Raw genomic sequence first — 22,268 nt, forward strand, 5'->3', positions numbered from 1 at the left:
GGCTGAGTGTGAATTGTTGGCTACTTTTAATTTCACGTCACATCGGAAAAGTACAACATCGTATTTCATTCCAAAAAGCTGTTTTAGCTTTTAAACCGTTTGCTTTTGTCGATGCAGCGAACAAAAAGACGAAAAATGAGCAGATACAATCTTCCAAGCGGTCGTGTAAACTGTGTGGGAGCTCTGAGTGCTTCTAAGTGCTTGTATGAGCAAATAAGTACTTATATATTGATATCAGCTGGCGTCTGAAGTGGTGTTTAGATGTGTGTATACACAAGTATCGAGCAAAATATAAATAGTTAATTCGTTTTTTAAAACAGACAAAGGACCCACTTTGGTTTTGGGTTCAGTAGGCTCTTGAGCCTTTTCGGAGAAAACGCAAAATTTTGTTTTTTAAAATTATAAATTAAAGGACGAAAATTGAAGTGGGATGATAAAGAAATTACAACTTGCATTATGATGCGAATTCCCACAAAAAATATACCCTTTCTTATCAAGTGGTAAAAAACAAAAAAAAACAGTTTTTCGGTATTTAGAATTTGTTGAATAATAGCGAATAGCATTTTGAAATCTTTTTACATGGAATTTGTGAATGCTGCAAACTAGGATTTATTTTTCACGTTGGAAACGCAATTAATAGAAAGAAAGTGACCATCTTTCGGTTTTGAAGCCTTATTTAGAACCGGCAACGTTCATAGTTCTCACTATTTCGGACCTTGCCCATATTTTCGGTCGGAAAATCTTATAAAAAGTAGTTTATATAGGTTCATTAGGTTTTTATTACGACAGTTCTAATATTTCTGGTCGCAAAGTTTCACTTTGTTCCATTCGATTCGTTTTTGTGCAAAACAAAATGCCGGGGTTAAACTTAACGGCAATCTGCTCTGCAGCTAAAATGAAAATCGATACACACAGGAGAAACCTCAATTGTTCGGTAATAAGGATCATGATTATGACGTCACCACATCGCGTGTGTGACAGAAACAGCTGGTGGCAAAATTAAAAGCACCTGCCTACGAGATTTAGCCGTTCCCCTTTTTCCACTGTTTTTTCGACGTGAATTGGCGTGCAGGGATTTTGCAGGAAGTGTAAAAGGCAGCAGATGATCGGCTATAAAAGCCACTGGATCCTGCCTTTCACCATAATTCTAAACTGAGCTGTGGGTCGCTCCTAGGCTTTAGGGGAGGATTTTGTATTAAGCTGCTTTTAGTTTTGTAAGAATGCAAAAAAAATTTCGAATATAAAATCGTGTGAGACTTGTATGCACACTATAAGAATAATATTATTCGTGTTTAGAAAATGAATTTCAAAAGTGTAAAATCAATGACCCATGGTCTCCCTGTTAACGTTCTGAGAAACTTTCTTACAAACGTACGGTGATTAGGTTATAGCTTCGACCAACATGATTACAAGCTTCTGCGGATGTCAACTCTGCTGTTAATAACTTTGCTGGAAATGTCAGTAGGTTCGAGGTTAAAGGTCACATGAAGCCATGTTCGATTTAAATAGCGGTTTCTGGTCGGTTTAGGTGAAATTGTTCTATGAATAGGGTTCTATTTCTAGAAGGTGGTTGGCCGCGTATAATTGACTAACGTCAGCTAGTGAAATCACTGTTTGTGGTTGAGTTACCAGAAAACGTTGGAATTAATTTTGGCTTGGATTAAGTCAGTGCGTCTTAACCTATTAGTCTTTTTGGTTGGGTCGCCGACTTCAGTAGTTTTATAATGGCTAGATCTATTGAGATTGTTTCTTGGCTAGATTTCTATAAAATTGAAGAAAACTTTGAGTGAAAGACCGAGACATGGCCCATATTGATTGAATTTTCACTAATTAGAATGATGTAAATTTGTTTGCTTGTAAAAAGTTCAGTGAAATAGAATTCCAAGCTCTGCTGTGATATTTACGCCATGTTTTTTTATATGAAATTTATTATGACATTGATACACGATATAAAAACGAAACATTAATGTATTTTAAAAAATCTATTTTACCTCTGGTAAGGCATTTTGTGGGGGAAGAGGAATTCCATTTGAGAATGTTGTTTATTTAAAAACAATGTTATTAAAATTTTAAATTCACGCAATAAGCTTAATTCTAGCAAAGCATTAGTAGTAAATGTTGCACGAATGACTTATCCCGTGTTTGGCCTACATTACTACGCCAGTGGTTGCACTTTAGAAACCGCATCCCTGGCTCCAAGAATAGGATCAGGGTTAGGTTTCGTTTCAAACTGCCCAGGCCACATTTCGTGGGGTCAGGTTCCACTTAAAACAATACAAGGTAAGACAGAAAGCTGTGCTTTATATTTAACCGGGCGTCCTTCGTGTATTACCACAGGCGCTGGTTTGCTCAGATTTAATAAAAGGCTTTTGTTTAAAACTTTTACTGAAATAGCGATCGTGGGAAAGTGAAAGAGACGAAAAAATGGACAGAAACTCAACCGAAGCTACAAGTGAAGTTATGGAGGCGAATATCAGCAGGAATCTAAGCGCCATGGAGATGGTTGAAATGGCAAGGGCTGCTTATGAGCGACCTTGGGTCAGAGACGAGGTTCTTGTGGCTTCACTCACAGCTGTGTCCTTCTACCTTGTCGTTGTTTTCTCCATATTCGAGTGGCGGAAAGACGCGGGCGCTGTGGGCAGCAAAAAGCCGCCGAGCTCGTCGAAAAAATGCGAGAATTTTCTCTCCAAGGGCCGCTTGTGCTTGTTCGCCGCTGTTTTCGCGCTGATGCGATGCTTGTGCGAACAACTGGAACTCCGCTTCGGCACAACTTCGGATCTTGCCTGCCTGCTTTACCAGCACCAGCTTGTAGAGTTCTTCCACACTTCGCTCGTGTGCTTGTATCTGCTGCTGTGGTCTCGCCAGCTCAAGATGTACAAGCACAAAGCACTGAAACACCTCGCTTCACCTTTCCTGCGTTTTGTGAGCACAACAGTGATAGTGGGCTACATTGCAGCGGGGGTCGCAACAGCAATATCCTACCTTGTAATATTCAGACTTGTTGCCTCTCCAATAGGTTGTGTGTACGATCTTTCCACGATCGACCCACACACATCAACTCTCCCGGGCTTACTTCTCTTCATAGCAGCTATAGTCTTCCAATTCGCTCTCCTCGGACTTTTAATCTACCCTCTGATCAAGCACTACAAGCTGAACGTTTGCGGATGCGGGAAGGCTTCGACAGGAGCCAGGAACTCCTCGGAGAACGTTGGTAGGACGGTGATGCGACTGAGCGCTTGTGCGACGATCTGCGTCCTCAGCGACTTCGTGTCCTGCCTCCTTTTGATCCTCATCCACGACGGGATTACTCCGATCTCTCTGTGGGCGAACGTCTACACAATCAACCTCCTCGTAAACATCGTAGCGGTTGCTGCTTCCTTCGTGGATTGGAGGAAACGATTCTTTCCGTTCCTCAAGCAGGATTACAAGCAAGTTGCAACATCCAGTGCTGCCGCCACCACGAGCTCATCCGCTGTCTGATCATGACATCACAAAGGTTAAAAAACGAAGATTGCATCACAAAGATCACATCACGAGATCTGTGTTTCTTCGTGATAAATGATATCCACGTGATGATGATTCACCGTACATTAGATCAAGATTCACATGATAAGATTCACGACCGCGTGATGAACATCCACGATTCATGCGATAAGTGAATCCACAGATATCGTGATTAGATTCACGGAGCGCGTCATAAGACATTGTGTTCATGCTCACAAAGATGATTTAGATCACGAAGAGCGTGAATTAAATCATATTTTCGTGATTAGTTAAAAGCGCACAAGTTGTGGCAAAATTCATAAAGTAAGGCATTCGAATCACGAAACGCGGTTTTGCGTCACAGAATCACTAATCACGTTATTTAAATTTACAAAACGTGAAAATGTTTTTGAAAGACCTAGAGTCGCGCGAAAAGACTTACTTTTCGTTCACAAAAGGCGTAGTTTACATCAATATGTTTATATTCGTGATTCAATCCATAAAAATATGTTTTTTTTAGCATAGGCAAAAAATAAATGGAAAAAAAGATTTATAAATTACTTTCGTTTTCAAAACCATTGAAAACTGAAAACAGGAAATAAATTATGGGTGTCGTTGATTGAAATAATATCCGCCATTTTACCGCAGCTCAATACTATGTCCGATAATATTGGATCGTTACTCGATAATATTTGTCGATCCGTTGCATAATTAAACTCATATCGCTCTTTATTAAAACCTGAATGTAAATTGAATATTTCGATTGAGTTCCAGATCCAATTTCTCATTTTCTAAGCACAACCGCTCACTGTTCCAATACGTTGCTAATGTCAAATATCTTCTCTGTTTTATATTTAGCTTTTTTCTTAAAGGTTTTGATTAAACTTAAATCAAAGGGCATTTTAAATATTTAAAAACTATTTTGAAGAATTTATTTTTGCCATGTTATTTCATCAGTGGCCTAAAATTTTTAATTGAATTTAGAAACTGAAATGCAGCAAGACAAATATTTCCATGTCATTTTTTAAACTTTTTTTATCGTAAATTGTAACAAAGCCTAAAGTTCGGGATTTATTTTAGACCAATCTTTGTATATGGCCGTATTTGTCTAATTCTAAATAGAGGAATCAGGTGGAACTGTATAAAGACAAATTGCATCGAGTTATCGACAAGCTTTCGAACAACCTTGCTTCATCAGATCAAAGTATAAAGGAAACAATTAAAATGGACAAAGTAAAAGCACAAGCGCAAGTTTACTTCTGCTTTGACCTGATGAAGCTTGTCGGTAACTCAATACAATTTGTCTTTATAAAGTGCCACCTGATTCCTCTATTTTATACTAAGAGTCAAAACAAAGAGCTCTACTTTTGCTTTTTAAAATAACCTCACGCCTAATGTGAAAATATTGCGTCCTTTTTTTGTTGTACTTTAAACGTTCATGTGCCATCTGTTACTTTTTAGACATTTCTAAAAGACGTTTCGTTCCATTTTTAACGTGTGTGAATTGCCTGACGGCAAAAGTAGCGTAAACTACAGAAATTGTGGTTATTTTATTTCGTTTGTGAAATTTTGTTTCGTTTGTGAATTTTTTTCCATAGATTTGTTTCACCCGTGTGTTTATGTTGTTGTATATTCAGCAGCTCAGCTTGATAATTTCATTAAAGACGCCATCTTTAAATCGTCTCTTGAGATCAACGAAATTAGGGGAATCCCCATATGGCAGCTGTCAGTCAACTGCTTGCGAGAAAAACAACTTTTCTTTAAATGTAGAAAGAATATCAAAGTCCATCAAGTAGAAAGCATTTAAGTACCCCGGTTTAAACAGTAAATTTCGCTTTGTTTTCTTCTGCTCTACATTCTGCCTCAGCAGTATTTATAGATAGACTCAGTGCCTTCTCACCAATAAATCAATGAAGATTTATTCAAAACGTTCACGAAATGCTTCCTACTTCTGTATGGGCTTTGATATTCATTCTACGTCCAACTACAACCTCCAATATTTGATAATTATCAGGTAGTAATCCAACCATAGCAACCAGGAAGACTGTAAGCGATTTGCCTGTGTAACAATTATCTTTCTAGATAAACGATTTGCGGCAAGGGTTAAATATATGTAAATATGATCCTCGACAGTACAAAAACATAAAAAAGTATTGACCGAATCATAAATACTAACAGCCCCCTAAAATGACATCTATATTGTTGAGGTCACTGGGTATTTTACAGGGGACCCAGGTTTTGGGAATTAACCAACCTCACAATGGTGTGAAAGTAAGCTAGAACGTTCCGGCAAAAATTATGTGTTTTTTTGGCGCCATATCCAGATGCATTTAAACAAAGATTTCAGTTCATATTTGTGCACAACGAACGTCAAGCTCGGGTTTGCGAAGGATAAATGATTTATGCAGTAACTTTGTGTCGTCATCTCTACACACCAGCATGTGTTTAGGTCAAATAATTACTTTCCCACCCCTGGTTTGAATACGCTAAGGTTTTTATGATTCGCCCATAATGCGTGTCTTGAGCTGGGGGTGTGATATTGTCGGCAGATGCGCGCTGACCTGCTCTCAAACATAAACTGCGTTTCCATCGATTATTCTGCTGCTCGAGACACGATTTTCTAACAAGATCAATCAAGCCATTTCTATGTATTTCAACATAACAGTGACGCTTGGGGAAAAGCACGGCGTAAAAAATGACACTTTCAAGCAAGATGGGGTTTTGCAACATTCTGGTCAAATACCTTTTGGGAGATCAACGGTTTAAAACATTTTGAAGCAACATTTATCCTTCGTTTTATCCAATTCATAAAATTAAAAGTGGCCATCTAGCATTTTATTTTATTTGTTAGTTGGTTTTAAATAACAATTAGGGTGTAAGTACTCGTTTTCTAATAGTTTTTCAATAAAGCCATTTTTTTAAATTGCAAATGTATTTACTGTTTATATATATTTGTTGTAATAATAAATTTGTTATAAAATCATGGATGTATTTAAAGCACATTTCGTGGTTTATTCCAACAAGTGATAAATGTTTGTACAGAAACAGTGTTGTGGTAAAACAAAATAAACATGTAAACAATTCTACATCGAACTTCGTCTAAAAACTAAAACGGTTTTGCAAAACCAAGCTCCAATGCACAATGCAGCCAGTAATTTGAGACGACCTGAATTTTATTGAATTGCGCCGCGGATTAGGTTTGCTCGAGCCAAGATCCGGATAATTTAACCAAATTTCGCCGCAAATCCACAAGAAAAGCTCCTGGAAAAATCGACCGGGCGCAAATTTGCAAGTTCGTCAACGCTGGCCTCCCATTGGCTGTTGGCCGCTTGAGCGACCGCCCTTTTGCCCGCCGCGGCTCCTGATTGGCTGAGAGGGAGTGTTGGGTTGTTTGGTCACGTGGGCAAGTGGCTGGCCGCTTGAAATGTTCTGAAATGTTGCGGTTGAAAGTGGGTAAATGTGGGCAAGATTTTTCGCACAATTGAGATAAATAACGGAATTCTTCTTTCAAATAATTGACGTTGAATTGGAATTAGAAGAAATATAGAGACATCGGATTGAGTTTTCATCTTAACAGACACTTGCAGATTTTTATCGTGTTTGCCAAATTAAGTGTGAAACTTTGTATTTTTATCAGATACAGATTAAAACTTACAAACAACCCGATCTCATACTACCTTTGTTTTAATTATTATAAACAGAATAGTTACTGCTCTACAAACGAAACTTAGGAATTAAGGAAAAACTATGATTTTATGCGAAATAATTTTGCTAAAATTTAAATTTGTTTTATTTTTGGCTTAACAGGAACACTAATCTTCTACAAAGTAGACCTTAAAAATAATGACACATCATGGAATAAAGACTATATGACAGTCTGATTAGAATATTATTGCCCCAACAAGGTTGCGAAGATGTTTCTCGTGCTTTAACCATCATTTACCGTTAGTTTTTGGTTTGGAATCAGTTTTTGTTTCAAACCTACTCATTATAGATGATTGCCGTAGATTCAGTATTTATTCATCATTTGTCAGTTTTTGTTTTTCTTCGTGGACTATTTTGTGTACATTCTCTAACTTATTTTTTGTCACACAATTGCCAAGGTTTAAAATAACACAAGTCACGTTAATTCGACTTTATCGAACCAACTTTAAGTAATTTTTTGTTTGCTGACCACAACATTAGGAATGTTCAACACTTATTTTATTCCAGCATTGATATCTGGTACTTGGGCAAAATGTACCGAACCGATCCCAAATGACGTTATTTCTATGATTGAACATCACAAATTAGTCTGAAGCATTAGAAGGTAACTTTTTTTTTAATTTGCTTTGAGGTATTTTTTCTAATTGATTATTTATATATTTTACCAATGTTTACTTTTCAAAGCACAAAATGACGGTCAGAATCGTATAAAAATGACTGAAATAGCTGTAATTTGCTAATGTATTGGCATCGATACTACCCTAGTATCGGACGAGTACCGATACTACCACTTAATATCGGGTACCGGCTTCGATCCGATATTATCGGACAATCTAGATAAAAATCTCACCTGAAGATTAGGATGGTGTCTTTCAACCAGCACTGATCCTTGGGGGGTGTTGGTCTGGCGTACCGGGGGGGTCTGCACCCCCGTCGCACTTATCTTGGCCTGGAGGGTCCGAGTGCGCCCCGCTGGAACCCGGACCGGCCCGGTCAACGGCACCGCTCGGGATACAATGGGACGTTGAGCCTGGGAGGTCTGGATTAGTAAAAAAGCGATTAAATCAGGTTCTCAGGTCGGGGGTTATTAAAGGTCGGGGTTATTAAAGGTCGGGGGTTATTAAAGGTCGGGGTTATTAAAAGTCGGGGGTTATTAAAGGTCGGGGGGTATGAAAGGTCGGGGGTTATTAAAGGTCGGAGGTTATTAAAGGCCGGGGGTTATTAAAGGTCGGGGGTTATTAAAGGGTCGGGGGTTATTAAAGGTCGGGGTTTATTAAAGGGTCGGGGGTTATTAAAGGTCGGGGTTATTATGCTGGGGTCCAGAGCCCTTGCGGGGTTTAACTGAAAGAATAAAGCTTTATTTTTATTTGAAATTTTATTTGAAGTTTTATTTGGAAGGAAGAAAAAGCTTTTCCGCCATCTCCTTAAATGTATTTAGAAATTAGTTTTTTCATCTGTTGTACCGAAAACAACAAGTTTCTTGAATCTACTTGTTTTATGACGTTATTTCTAAAATTTTCATGCCGACCCTGAATTTCGAGTAAATTTTAGCGAGTTTTCTATTTTACCAGCAACAGTGATAAAAACGAATAAGAATGAAACAAAGGTGACTGGTTTAGTGAATAAACAATCTTTGCAATCTGAGGACAAAAAAGTACGGAACTGCGCAGTTTTTGCAGCTGGTTCGTTAAAACGATGTTCTGTTTGGAACAATTGCCCTCCGAATCACAATGGTGGTCGTGGCATTCGCATAAAACTTGCTTTACGACTTGCTGTTACAAATCTCGACAACTTCCAGACCCCAAACACTTCGAACAACTTTGCATTCATTCAAAAACCTGGCGCGTGCTTTACAATTAAATGCCACCATCGCTATATAGCTTTTGTCCTTGCTTTATGACCGGCGTAACAACCGGAATCAGCAAAAATAAACTTCTCCCACTGAAAACAAACTCAGGATGAAAAAAATGCGTCGGTATAAAATCCAAGTCTCGGGTGCCTTATGTTCTTCTTAATTTGCCTAATAAGTAAGAATTTTTTTAACCAACGAGCGATTTTATAAATAATTTTCCTAATTTGGCCCAAAAATGTGATTTTTTAACCTAATTTGTCCAAACAGTGCGTTTTTATTTGATTTCGTAAAAACACACAATTGTTACACTATTATTGTCTAAAAATTGCTATTTTTAATGCAATTTCGCCCCAAAAATGACAATTTTTACTTAATTTCGTCTAAAAGAGCGCTATTTGTTGAACTAATGTTGTCTAAAAAATAAGATTTTCAACTAATATCAATAAAAAAGTGCTATTTTTTTTACTTAACAATTTATAAGAGAAAAAAAACAAAAACGGCGGAAATCGATATGAAAACAAATGTGTGGAATCGATATAAAATGTAGGCGTTTCGCATCAGCAGCTGCCGCATCACAAGCGCTCGATCCTAAACCAATCACTCGTCGTTGCAAATCCGTTTAAGCTCATCGCGTCTTGCGGCCGAAAATAGCCGACCTTACTCACCACACGCGACCTGGATAATGCCCGTCGCGCGCGTGCCATTGTTGACGTAATAATTGGCTCGTCGCTCGATCAACTGCCGCAAGATTGCCGCAAGACACGGGTGAAGCGGTTTTGCTGGCTGGGGTTTCAATCGATCGCTGTTTGCGGTTTACATTGGACAAATAATTATCGGTAATTATCAGCGAATATTATAATATTCATTTTAATATAGCTTTTGTGTTATTCTGTGATTGACTAAATACAAATTGCTGGTTCATTTAAAGCAGTGGTTCTCAACCTTTTCATCTTACGGACCGGTAAAATTTCAAAACAAATTTTGCGAACCGGTTGACCTTCAAAAATAAAAATCACTCATTTATTACGACAAAAGTATGCAACTTAAAAGCAAAGAATGGACAATTTAAAAAGCAATTTCCTGCTGTCTTTTTGATATCATACGTTTTATACGTGGTTCTATTCAAGTTTTTCGCATACAACTGGTAGTTGTAGTCTACTTTTAAAGAATTGGCCACAACACTTGCAGCATTGTGACGTACAATGAAGTCTAAAGTAGACCATTAACTTTATGTTACGTTAAAATGTGGCAAAAGAAGTTCTAAATTTGATGGACAAGTTTTCAACCTCAACATCTTGCATTTTGCAATTGAGATATAAAACTGGAATATATTTGGCGGCCGCAAGAAAATCACACTTGCTTATGAATTTTTCTACATAAGACGTAAAACAGGGGTCGGCAACCTACGACCCGCCGCCTCTTCGACAAAATAGACACCAGTCTATTTCACAAACCAATATTTCAACTACCTAATTGCGAAAATTTTTCGCGCTGCGAAATTGCGAAAATTTTTTTGCGCGAATGTTTATTTTACGCCCGGTTTGTTTACGCTTAGATGCTGCCTTTTCAACCAGACCAGCGATTTTTACCGTTGCGCCGTGGAAGACTGGCAAGTGCGTCGCCCCAAAAACGGAAAACGTATGAAAAAATATTGGACATAGGGTACATTTTTTACCATTTATTTATTTTTATTTTCGGCATTGTAATAAAAACTTAATTAAAAGAAATACCGGTGTACCCCCCAAAAAAATCGCGCTCGCTTCGCTCACCAGGTGTGCCCTGACTTAAAAAGGTTAACAAACACCGAGCTAGATTAATTTTAGATGTTATCGCGTTCCCTCGAAGTAGTTTTATTACACTTTTCATTAGTAGTATATGGATGGCGGCGTGTGAACTCGAATTTTTAACCAAACGAACGCTTTTTTTCGCGCTTTGCGTCAACACTTTACTGCCTCTGTAAATGTAATTAAAACGTTAAAAGTGCAAAAAAATCCGAGCCCCACCTGATTCACAGTTGTTCTAACATTTCAATAACATAATTCTTAGTTATCATTCTGTGCGGCCCGCAAAGACCTTTCTGAGTTTGGTTTTGGCCCGCGACTAGAAAAAGGTTGCCGGCCCTTGACCTAAAAGCTGCCGGCGTATCACTAATACAAGGGTCATTGAACCCGGGTGGACACATCGGGGTACTTAAACAAGTTTTGTAATCCGTGGAGGCTGAAATAAAATCTTGGTGTGTAATATGCTTTTCAAAATTTACGGGTGTCAGTTAGATTTTACTGTCCCCGCCACGATCTGCATTCAACAGAAGTCATTTCGCCATAATTCACTTTAGTTTCCCAAAGCCAAGAAATAAATTATTAAAACTTGGCTTCCAGTGCCAGCAGATTTTATAAGACACACTAGTGCTATGTTTGCCTACAGGTTGAACCACTGAATTAAATTTGTTTATACAGGAAACGACAAAAAATGCTTTTATATCGCTAAATATGTGCACTGTACAAGCAAAATAAGAGCTGTGTTTAAGTCAGGGCTGTGAGGTCGGTTCAAGAAGTGGTTCCTGACATTTATGTTGCCGCGACCCCCTCTCTGTTTCGACAACCTACGCGACCCAAAGTTTTGGGCTAAGTTTACAACCATGCATAATTTAAAAATGTCTGGGTTTAAAAACCTGGCAAAAATGTCCAGCATAAACAAGTGCGCTTATATCGTAACAAGTGGAAATTGACTTCCCGCAAATTCGCAAAGTAACTACTATAGATAAATTGACGCCAGCGTTTGTAAGTCGCAACTTAAAGCGATCTTAATATTGGACAAGAAAAAGGTTTTATAGCAGGTTTGTTTAGTTTTTCGCTTTATTGTTGTTGTTGATGGAGGTTTATCGAGTGTCGAATCAAACTGCGCATGCGCAGACCAGGTTTCAGTGTTACAATTCGTTTTCCATTTACAGACGGACAGTTTTGGCAAATCAACTTAACGTCAGGGTTGCTTAGGCTGCATTTCCAACAAGCGATTTTATGCCGTGCGTAATTGATTGCAAATCCGGTGGAATATTGCGCAAGGCTGTGTGAAAATGTATCGGCGAATAACAAAAACAGCTTATAGCGCTAATTCGCTTAATATGTAAAACAAATGAAAAAATTGAGTTTAAAAAATACTCAAGTTACGAAATACAACTTTTTCACTAGTGTTTTCCACTTAAATTGACGCATTCGGTGAAATCCAGTTGTTTAATATAAGGTAACACAGTATTTTTTCAGTATATGTTATTGGGCAAAAGCCTATAATGAGGTTGCCGTTATCTCACGAACATTAAAATGTTTCATCAAATATATATATATATATATATTTTAATGTTTTCTTCGTTGAATAATAATAATCAAGTCAATAAGCGGCCCGCGATCAGTAAATCCTCAAACTTTGGTTTGGTGACTGCAAATCAATTCGAGAAAACCACAACAAAGTACAATCTGCTATTTCCCTACTCGGTCATAATTTGAAATACTGCTAAAAAATTTTATGAGAGTTGTGGTGCCTAAAAATACCTTACAATGCGTATATCATAATTGCGGAATAATTGATATAGTTTAATGTGGTCATGTTTTTTCAGAACCGACTACAAATGCTCTTATTATGGTTTTGGTTTTAAAGCGGTAGCCACCAAATTTACCCACAACATTTGCTTCGTACGACGCGTTCAGTTAAAAAGATTTCTTCAAATCAGGAAAGTGTTTTATAAGAAGAACATAAATAAATAAAAAATAGACGCGAAGAGTGGAAACTTTTCAAACTGAGTTCGAAAAAACGGAACTCACCTAAGCGAAAGATTATTAAATCAGTTTTCCGCATTTAACTTTTAACAGCATCGGCTTTTGCACTAAACGGAATTTAACGAAAAAAGAACTATATAATCACGCCCTGGCACATTTTAAAATAGAATACCGATGAATCAATGCAATAAGTTGGTGAGAAATACACAGGAAGCATTTCCGGCAAAATAATTAGCAAATCGATTTTACGTGCGACCAATTCTCTTCAATAAAGACAAATGAGGTTTGCCAATCAATACAGGTTGTAAAATACTTCTGGGAAAATTGATAGCCTTTCAAAGACCTAGAAGGATTGCCGAACGCCTTTTTAATGTACTTCAAAAATAAAACTATAAATGTCAAAGTCAACACAATAAAAAAGAGTTAAAAATTGCGTTTTACACTTTTTCACACATAACTTAAAGCTAGGCCTCCAAAAACCTCGAAGACTATTGGGAAAACATGGGTTTAACGAAGACTTTTTAATACGTAAATCAATTGGAAGAATATATTAAAACTTAAATTGAAGGACTTAAGTAAAAAAAACGTTAAAATAGCATTAACTTTGCGGGAAGTCCATACTAGGGTGTAATTAGACTTTTTATTGGGGTGGTTTTTAAGCCAATTTTAAAGAAGCATACCTTTAACCGCTGAAAAAAAAGCATATTTAAAAACGAGGTTGTTTTATTCATGTTTAATCATTCAACAATTGAAGGTCACCTTTAAAAAATGAATATACTGGTAATTGAAACATTAGGTTCTTTTCAGGGGTCGCTAAATGGTTAGGAAATACTTCACAAGACCGAAATATATTCAATAAATTCTTCAAACCAGGATTTTGCAGGACTTATTTCTGCGGACCCAGGGAATTAATATTTCTTATCTTGAAATCTTATTTGCTAAACTAGAAAGCTGTGAAACATGAGACGGTTGCATCAATAATTTACAACTTAACAACAGGTGCCAACCTACGGCAGGATTTTAAAGAGTTTGTTTAAAAATTAATACACCAGTCGTGTCAACGCGACTCTTCGCATTATACGCACGTTAGTATCCGTAAACTCCGCACGTAAGTCCGTATTCGCAAGTTTGTGTCCGTAAACTCCGCACGTAAGTCCGTATATGCAATTAAGTCCGTATACACAAGGAAAAAAAGTGGTATAAAGGTGTTTAATAATGAAAGCCGCTTCTGTACACTCGCTCAGATATTTTGACGGAGAAAAAATGTAGAAAAATTGTTGCGTTTGTCTCAATTATAATTTCGAGTAAAACATTTAAATGAGGGGTTCTTAAACTGGGGTCCATGAACCCCTTAGGTGTACTAGCTTTATTTAGGGGGTCCACGATGGCCCAATTGAAATATTAGTCTGTATTTGAAAATAAATTTATTTTTCAAAGAAAAGAGTTTAAAAATAAAAGGTTTTGCATTGAATGCATTTCTACTTTGTTTCACTTTTTTTTGGACCACAATCAGCAGATTTTTGACGTCATTAGTAATGCTACGTCGGTTTATGACGTAATCTCTATAATGTCTTGCCTATAAAAGATGTGTAGGGGGGTCCGCGGTTAAAAAAAGTTTAAGAACTGACAAAAGCGTTTTACCTTCGCTGACCCAGAGTTGTTTTGCTTGAAGGGCTTCACACCAGAATCGGAATTCAACGAATCAGGTTGCGACACGTCATTGCCATCTCGTTGCGCTTGAGTGAACACAGGCTGCGGTTGTTGTTGGCCACTAGAGGCGCACGTGAGCGCGTCAACAGCGCCAGCTAGTGTCCGTAGTTCGTCCTTGGCTAAAAACGAAGCAGGGTTAATTAAGTTTGATTCACTTGTTAGTAGAGGCTTGTAGAGGCAATTACACGTGGTTATAACCAGATATCGAGCGATATTTCGTTTGTTGACAGATAGCGATCCCCGGTTTTTTACATTCCCTGAAATATGGTCAAAATGTTAATTATTCGGAAGTAAAACCCAAATTATTATAAAAATTTGTTTGTTTTTTAGTAACAACTCTATCACATTTTCGACCAAAATATCGGTACAAATTTAACGATACCGAAATATCGGCCGATATTATCGGTAGACCAATATATAGGAAAAGTTCTAGTTATAACCACTAGTTAAGTGCACTTGAGTTACTGCTTTAAAATCACTTTGGTCTGACTTTTGGCAAAATGACTTAATCTATCTAATTTCATTAGGGCAAGTTATTTGAATTAGACTTTAGGTGTTTTTATCAAAAAATAAATAAGTCATTCGCCTTAATATCTGTGGCTAAACAGTTTTTTTTGAGGTTTTATAATTCGAAATATATTTTATGTTTGCACAAACTTTTCAAAATATGTTTTCATATTTACTATCTATTTTGCAAATGACTTAGCTGTGATTTAAAATGACTTGTTTACAAGAGTGCAATTAGTTAAGTGCTGTTATAGCACAACACATGTAGTGTTTGTATGTGGGGGCAATATACAATCATTGAAGTTGGTAGAAAGAGGGAATTCAAAGAAACTGAAAAGCGCTGAATTACAGATATCCGTACCACGCGGAAAATATATCAACTTTAAAAAAATATCAACTTGTCGCCAATGTGTTCTCAATATTGTTACTTTTTAGAATATACTGACTACATCAGTCTCCCCGCTAAGATATTTTTAACTTTGTGCACTTTTGTGATTAAATAATTTGAGGCCGCTTCCGTGAAAAAAACAAAAAACATTTTTAACACCAAACGTCTCCTACCTGGACCGCCACCCCACCACTATTTGCAAGGTTATTTATAACTTCAAAAAAATCCACCACTAGTTTTAAACCAGCTTGGTGCGATTAAAATGAGCCACAATATCTCGCTAATGGTGGGATCACACTAGGGTCGGCAACCTACGGACCGCCAGTGAAAATCATCAGGCCAGCGACCTGTTTTACAAGCTGGACACAATACCATGTCTCATATTTATGTTACTTACAGTATACTAAAATACAAAAAATATCGCGCTGCACGCCATAGCGATTTGTGAGGGGCCTCTCATATATTTAAGTAGAATTTTCAAAGCATGGAACTCCAAAATGAAAGTTCCTCCAACTTTATCTATGATGTTTTTCGCTGATGTGTTCGGTCTTGTGTGATAAACATCAACAAGAGTAAAGGTAACATAGGCATATTTATTTTTTATGTGTTCCCAATGTGCAAAGTCTCCTCGCAAATCAAAAGATTTACCAATTTTACCCAAACATACGCATTTTTTCGTGTTTCGCGCGTCGCCAGCTATTTAAGTACAATTTTATATCAAAATTGTTATTGGGAATTTATTGCGGCCTGCCGAGAACTTGCTGAGTTTGGTTTGGCTCGCGACCAGGAAAGCTTGCCGACCCTGGATCACACGAACAGCAAGCTGTCAGTATAAATTTTTCAAACACACCAGTCACGTTAATGTAAGCAGGTGCGTCGCTCCTTACTAACAGCTCTGTACTATCGATGTGTCAGGATTAAGACGGACAAGCTTTTCACCTGCTGTAATTACGCCGTGTTATGATGGTTGCTAACCAAGAGGTTGTGCAATGTGCATACATTACGCATGTCCGTGTGCGACTCCATCCGTCAACGTATGCGTAGATTTACGCACATTCTGACGTGTGGAGCAGCTGGAATTGTTTTTTGTTATTTCATGAAAAGATAACATCTGCTTTGCAAATTTATTTCACAACTTTTCAAAAATTTTCTTAAACTTTTTAGCGCGAAAAAAGCTGTGCTTGGATTTAGTAGATTTCAACACAATCAGTGTTTGGATTTTTCATTTCTTCGGTTGTTTCGAAGAACCAAAACGATATTTTAATTTTCTTACACCTTCTGTAAATCGGCGTCACAAGTTTTAAAGGTTACGTGTTAAAAATAGTTAAAGAACCACTAGACTTGAAAAAGATTTCCATTTTTTCTCACCAGGTTCATTTTCTTCTCCGTGGAACATCGTCATCGCTTCAAGGTTGAGTGCACACACGCCACGCATGAACGCTTTCTTCATGGTCTCCTCGTACTGGTCACGTTCGTTGTGCAAACGCTTAACCTCGTCACGGGAACTTTCCAAAGCTTCGTTCAACTGAAACATAAAGAAACTTTAGTGAAACAACTCGAAGCCAAGGTTTCCTCGCACTTCTTCAAGTATGCTGTTGCTAACCAGAGTATGTACTGAAAATAAGTTATTATGGTATTCGCCAATAATAGACGAACTTATTTTCAGTCCACACTTTTATCGTTGTGTTTACCCTCATTTATTCCCAAGCTACATTACAGACCCGCGCATCACTTTGTAGAGTCGCGATACTTTTGTCTAAAGTATCAGGTCTTGGTGCCGGATTCAATTTTAAATCACCAGACACCACTAATCTCTACTATAGTTTTCTTACTAGTGGAATTGTACACCAAATGCGAGTGTTACTTGACCACGACCCCCCCCCCCCCAAATAACTCCCAATAACCCCTAAAACACACAACATAATCCTGAGCACCCCAAAAAACCTTCCAATAACAACTAAAACATCCCAAATAACCATAAAACATTTAAAACAATTCTCCAAATATTCCCCAACAGACCCTAAAACAATCCAAAAGCCGCTAAAACACCCAAATAATCCCTAAACAAAGCAAAATATACCCTAAAAAAACCTCGAACCCGTCCAACTCACCGATGCTAGTTTAGCTTCGTAATCGTCGGTCAGCTGGCGACAGACCTCTTGCGCCCTCCGCTGGCAAGCCTTCTCAACCTTTTCCCGCCATTTTCCCTCCACTAGAGAGCGCCATCCCTGCCACACTCGGGTCGAGATCACGTGATCGCGATGACGTCGTGCCAAGCGGCTCGTGAAGGCCTGTATGACGTCACAAATAAGGGCAAAGGTCAATGTTGGCTGAAGCAAGCTGGAAGTGGTAAATCATTTCAAGGTTTATAAACTTGCATAAAAATAAACGATTCTACATTGATTGACACATTATTTTTATTATTGAAGTATAAATTAAAATGCCTATTTGGTTTCTTCATTGTTTGACTGCTATATATTTTTTAGATCAGTTGCAATATCAATGCCCAATAAAGATTTCCAGTATTGGTTAGTGAAACGTCGGTAAATTTAATGTATATTTGGCTAAAGAACAATTTTACAATTACTACAATGCCTGGCAGCAACAGTACATTAATTAGTCTTAAAAAAACAGTGAAGACAATTGGCTGACCAAAGCTTCGTTGTTACACTTTCGCTAAGTATTTGGGTAGCCGCAAAAAGGTTGAGAAACACTGATTTAAACGTTGCAACCGAAATACAGAAGCACAAAGCATCCTTAACATCTACCGACCTGTCTCCGTTCATCTACCAGCCTTATCTTCCACTGGTGCAAGGCTCTGGCCATCTCTTGCCGTTCCTTGCCGCTCTGTAGAGCTCGAGTGAGGTTTGATATGACCGAGTCCTTGCGAGCCAACGAACCCTCGTAAGTGTGCAGCAACTCCTTCAAGTTCGACACTTCGTCCTAACAACACGTGAGGGTTGTCGTGTTAGTGTTTGTAATGAAATTAATACGCGGGGATATATGCAGAGACCTCTGATCAAACTATTTAAAATAAGACAAAGTGAGGTCATTTGTCTAAATGGCTTGAGACAAGTCAGAAAGACCTTAATGTCAGCTAGGGCGTAAAAGGAAAATTAGATCGTCTTTCACAAGTTTGGTACCTTTAATTTAAAAGAAATAATTTCAACACATTACCTTCATAATATCTCAAGCATTTTTTTCACTTTTAGAGCTTCTTTTCAAAAAAGTAAAATTCTATATAAAGTAAAACAATTTACAAAGCAGACAAAAAATTTTCAAAATACTGAAAATGTTTTCTGCTAGTTACCACAAATACAAATATATTGACCGAACTTGTCAAATGCGAGGGTTACGAAATTTAATGCAATAAAAAGTTAAAGGAGTTTTACCTGAAGTTGATTTATCTTTGTTTCGTGTTCCATCCGAAGTGCGTGCATCTCACGTCGGAAGTTTTCGTTCATTGAGATCTTCATGTGACTTACTTCTGCCTGGAGATTGAGCAGTTTTAGTATTAGAAATAAAAAATAGTGGAATCTGAGAAATAATTTAATTTTAGGTAAAAGTCTTTTATTTTATATTATTTGTGTTTGTAATTTTTAGTACTAAAAATAAATAAATAAAGTGATACCGAGATTTACCTGCCCATAGCAGTTTTTTCCACAAATGATAATTTTTCACACAAATGACACACCAAATTATTGCCAAATGTGTTAAGCTTACAAGAACAGAGTTGTTCATCTTCGCGTAGAGGTCATTAAGGTGTGAATGAAGTCGTTTCATGTCGGGATCCGTCTCAACATCGCAACTTTCGCCACTAGCAGCCAACTGAGGCACACCTAGTGTTAAAGAGCTTTTACCGGCCGTAGCTACGAAAGCTGATGACGTCATCATGTTGTTGGAAGGCTGGAAACCTGTGTAAAGCAAATATATTTTATTAGGTGGAGTAATAATAATGCTATTTTTGTTGCTTGTGTGAGGATTAATGCTTGTTCCAACTCTGCCAGTTGTTGGCAACTAAAAATTACAAACACAAATAATATAAAATAAAATAATTTACATATAATTGCAAATAAAAAACACCAAACCAAAAATACTATGTAAAGTTTTGTTTCTGTAATTTAAAAAAGTTTCTGTATTTAATAAGTTGTTTTAGATCTTGTTCAACCTTTGTGGTTCTTTTTGGAAAAGAGCATTATTACATTTATTTTATTATTTAAAAATGTTTATTTGCAAATCTTAATCACAAATTATGATTCACAAGAAAAGTAAAACCGACAATTTAAATGTTAAGAATGTACAAAAACATTAAAGCGTGCTACTACACTCTTTTAATTTGATAGTCAATTACTTAAAATATAACTAACAAGTTTGCAACAAAATTAAAAAGCAAGGGCTAATTCCTTAGTATAAAAAAAACAACGATCATGGTAAACTATATTTTAATACAATTTTTGCGCAAAAACAAAAAAAAATACTCACAATTCTAACAAATGTAGTAATTAAACCAATATTTTGAGCTGAAATGAAAATACTTGAAACTAAAAGTAGGTACCACCCTTACTAAAACACTTATTTAATAAAAGTACCTTTAGAGCAGTAATCGCTTTTACCTCACGGTGCACCTGGCGAGCTCTCATTATTTTACTTAATCTAGTATTTCTCATATAAATAATAAACAAAAAATCAATGTTGACTATCTAAGAATATTTTTTCTACTTGTCCATTGCGAATAGATTAATAAACACTGTTTTGAGGATTATTCACCAAGTGAACTGTAAGGATAGGTTTTTAACTGTTATACAATGTCCTATCGCTATATCACCTTGGGTATGTTGTTCTGTTACATTTATTGTAAACGACAAATTATTAAACTGCATACCATTAGGTGGCGGCATAGCCTCTCTGAATGTCCTACGATCGCTTGTAATCTCTTCACTACCGACAGCACTGTCATGTCCATCTTGCTTCGTACATTCACTCGGTGTCGTCTCTGGAATTGCACAAATTTGTCAAGATTCAGTAAATAAAACTTTTTATTTAAGGCAGAGAAGAATATATTAGTTCAATTGACTATATTTAACTTTTTAACAAAAGTTTAAAAAAATATTAACTGTGTAAAAAGCTGCACCGATTTAGCTTTAATAATTAACATTACTCTGATGTTTAAATAACTATATTTTTTAAATCTGAGAAACAAAACATGGCATTATGATTAAGTTTTTGCAAGCCAGGAGATATTTCAAAACATGAATTTTCACTATAAAGAAAGTTTTTTTTTAATATTCTAAAAATGTATTAACCTGAGTATTCATCCACAGTTGTGAGATTAACTTGATCAGGGTCGTAAAGCCTTAGTTGCGGCAAACCAACATTTGCTTGAACTTGTGGTTCCCACTTTGGGGTCACGATGGCGTATTTCAACAACTCATCATATTCTTCCTAAAATGAAAATATTTGTAAAAAACAGAAATTTTAACATATATAGGCCCATATTTTTTTACAAAGATGTACGTTACTTTAAAAAAGATGTACGTTACTTTAACACCAGTTTGTAAAATAAATTTAAAAATGAACAAATAAGAACTAAACCTAAAGATAAACAAACTTAGGTTGACATCCCTAATTGTATAAACTGTTGCTACCAAACATAATATTAACCAACAACAGCTGCTTTTGTAAATATTCTTCACGATGAATGACGTTAAAACGCTTATCATTTCAGTAATATATTAACTATATTCATTAAAAGGATCCTAAAACGCTTTGAATGATTGAAATATCAAACATGAAATATCAAACATCCCAAAAAACAGGAGAATGGCAGCAAGTTTTGGCGATGGTCTAGAATCCTACCATGGCGTTTAAACAATATTCAATCAACGCACAATATTATGGTTAGGGTTAGTGTTTGGGTGAGGGTAGGTCAAGTAATATTATTATTATATTTATTCTTTTATTTTATTTATGACTTCCTTACAATTTCAGCGTTTCGTTAAAGTTAAAATAAATGTGGTAAGATTCTAGACTAGACCAGCGCACCCAATTTTGGCCTACAAGTTGTTTTACAAACCTGGAGACCTGACGAAACCGAGCTACCCTTCGAAGTGTCGTAGTTGATCAGCAAATCAGATCCATCTTCACTTACACTCGACATTTCGCGTAGAATTTGCTATTTTTAAGTTTAAAACGACGCAACAGTTTAAAGCAGTTTTACAGTTTTTTTACGTTGAAAAAACTCTTCGAAGAAATCGGGTAAAATTTGCGGCGATTTGATTGGCTAATAAATCCGTTATGGTAGAGTGATTTTGGGCCAAAACAACCGATAGAAACATAAGTATTCTATGAAAACAATAGCATTAAATAAAAAATCTATTTATATTTAGTTTGGTTTGCGATTTTTTAATAAAAACAAAATAATCCAAAGCAAAAACATTTTATTTATATTTCAGAATAAATAGTCACAAATCCCTAGTAAAAGTTTGGGCTAAATATCTGTCTTTCAGAGCAAGGCTCGCAAAATAAACACAAGCGCGTGGTATTAACGGATATTTTTTTTAAAAGCCTACATTTTAATCTATAGAATTTTATACATTTTATATATTAGATCAGATCGTAAGTTTCGGAGTCGATAAAAATTTAATATAGAAAATTCAGAAGTGCTTTGTAATACTAGCTAATGAAATTACTACTGGAGTTAGTGGTGTTAACTAAACTTTAATGTTAACGGTAAAAACGCTTGTTATGCAGTTTTGAATTGTTTAATGGTTGCGCGTTGATAAAAGTTTACTTAAGCTGGCCACAAGGCACTAGATTTGATTGGTTTCATGTAAACGCGGCGAAACACAGCAAA

General features: G+C 36.6%; 2 protein-coding genes across 2 annotated transcripts; one reads left to right on the forward strand and one right to left on the reverse strand.

Moving 5' to 3' along the window:
• The first annotated feature begins 2,398 nt into the window (after positions 1–2,398).
• LOC146131743 (uncharacterized) lies at positions 2,399–5,087 on the forward strand. The gene has a single exon (XM_083397078.1). The coding sequence runs from the start codon at positions 2,425–2,427 to the stop codon at positions 3,478–3,480; it is 1,056 nt and encodes a 351-aa protein (XP_083253204.1). The 5' UTR covers positions 2,399–2,424; the 3' UTR covers positions 3,481–5,087.
• Positions 5,088–6,163: 1,076 nt separating this feature from the next.
• Positions 6,164–21,620, reverse strand: LOC146131744 (centrosomal protein POC5-like). Its single transcript, XM_083397203.1, has 11 exons — positions 21,489–21,620; positions 20,719–20,857; positions 20,298–20,408; positions 19,139–19,329; positions 18,808–18,906; positions 18,188–18,358; positions 17,527–17,706; positions 16,784–16,940; positions 14,452–14,639; positions 8,039–8,227; positions 6,164–6,912 (listed from the first exon to the last, which is right to left on the reverse strand). The coding sequence occupies exons 1-11, from the start codon at positions 21,570–21,572 to the stop codon at positions 6,781–6,783; spliced, it is 1,641 nt and encodes a 546-aa protein (XP_083253329.1). The 5' UTR covers positions 21,573–21,620; the 3' UTR covers positions 6,164–6,780.
• Positions 21,621–22,268: the final 648 nt, after the last annotated feature.

The sequence above is a fragment of the Ascidiella aspersa genome, chromosome 9 (genome assembly GCF_963924565.1).
Source record: "Ascidiella aspersa chromosome 9, kaAscAspe10.2, whole genome shotgun sequence".
NCBI lineage: Eukaryota > Metazoa > Chordata > Ascidiacea > Phlebobranchia > Ascidiidae > Ascidiella > Ascidiella aspersa.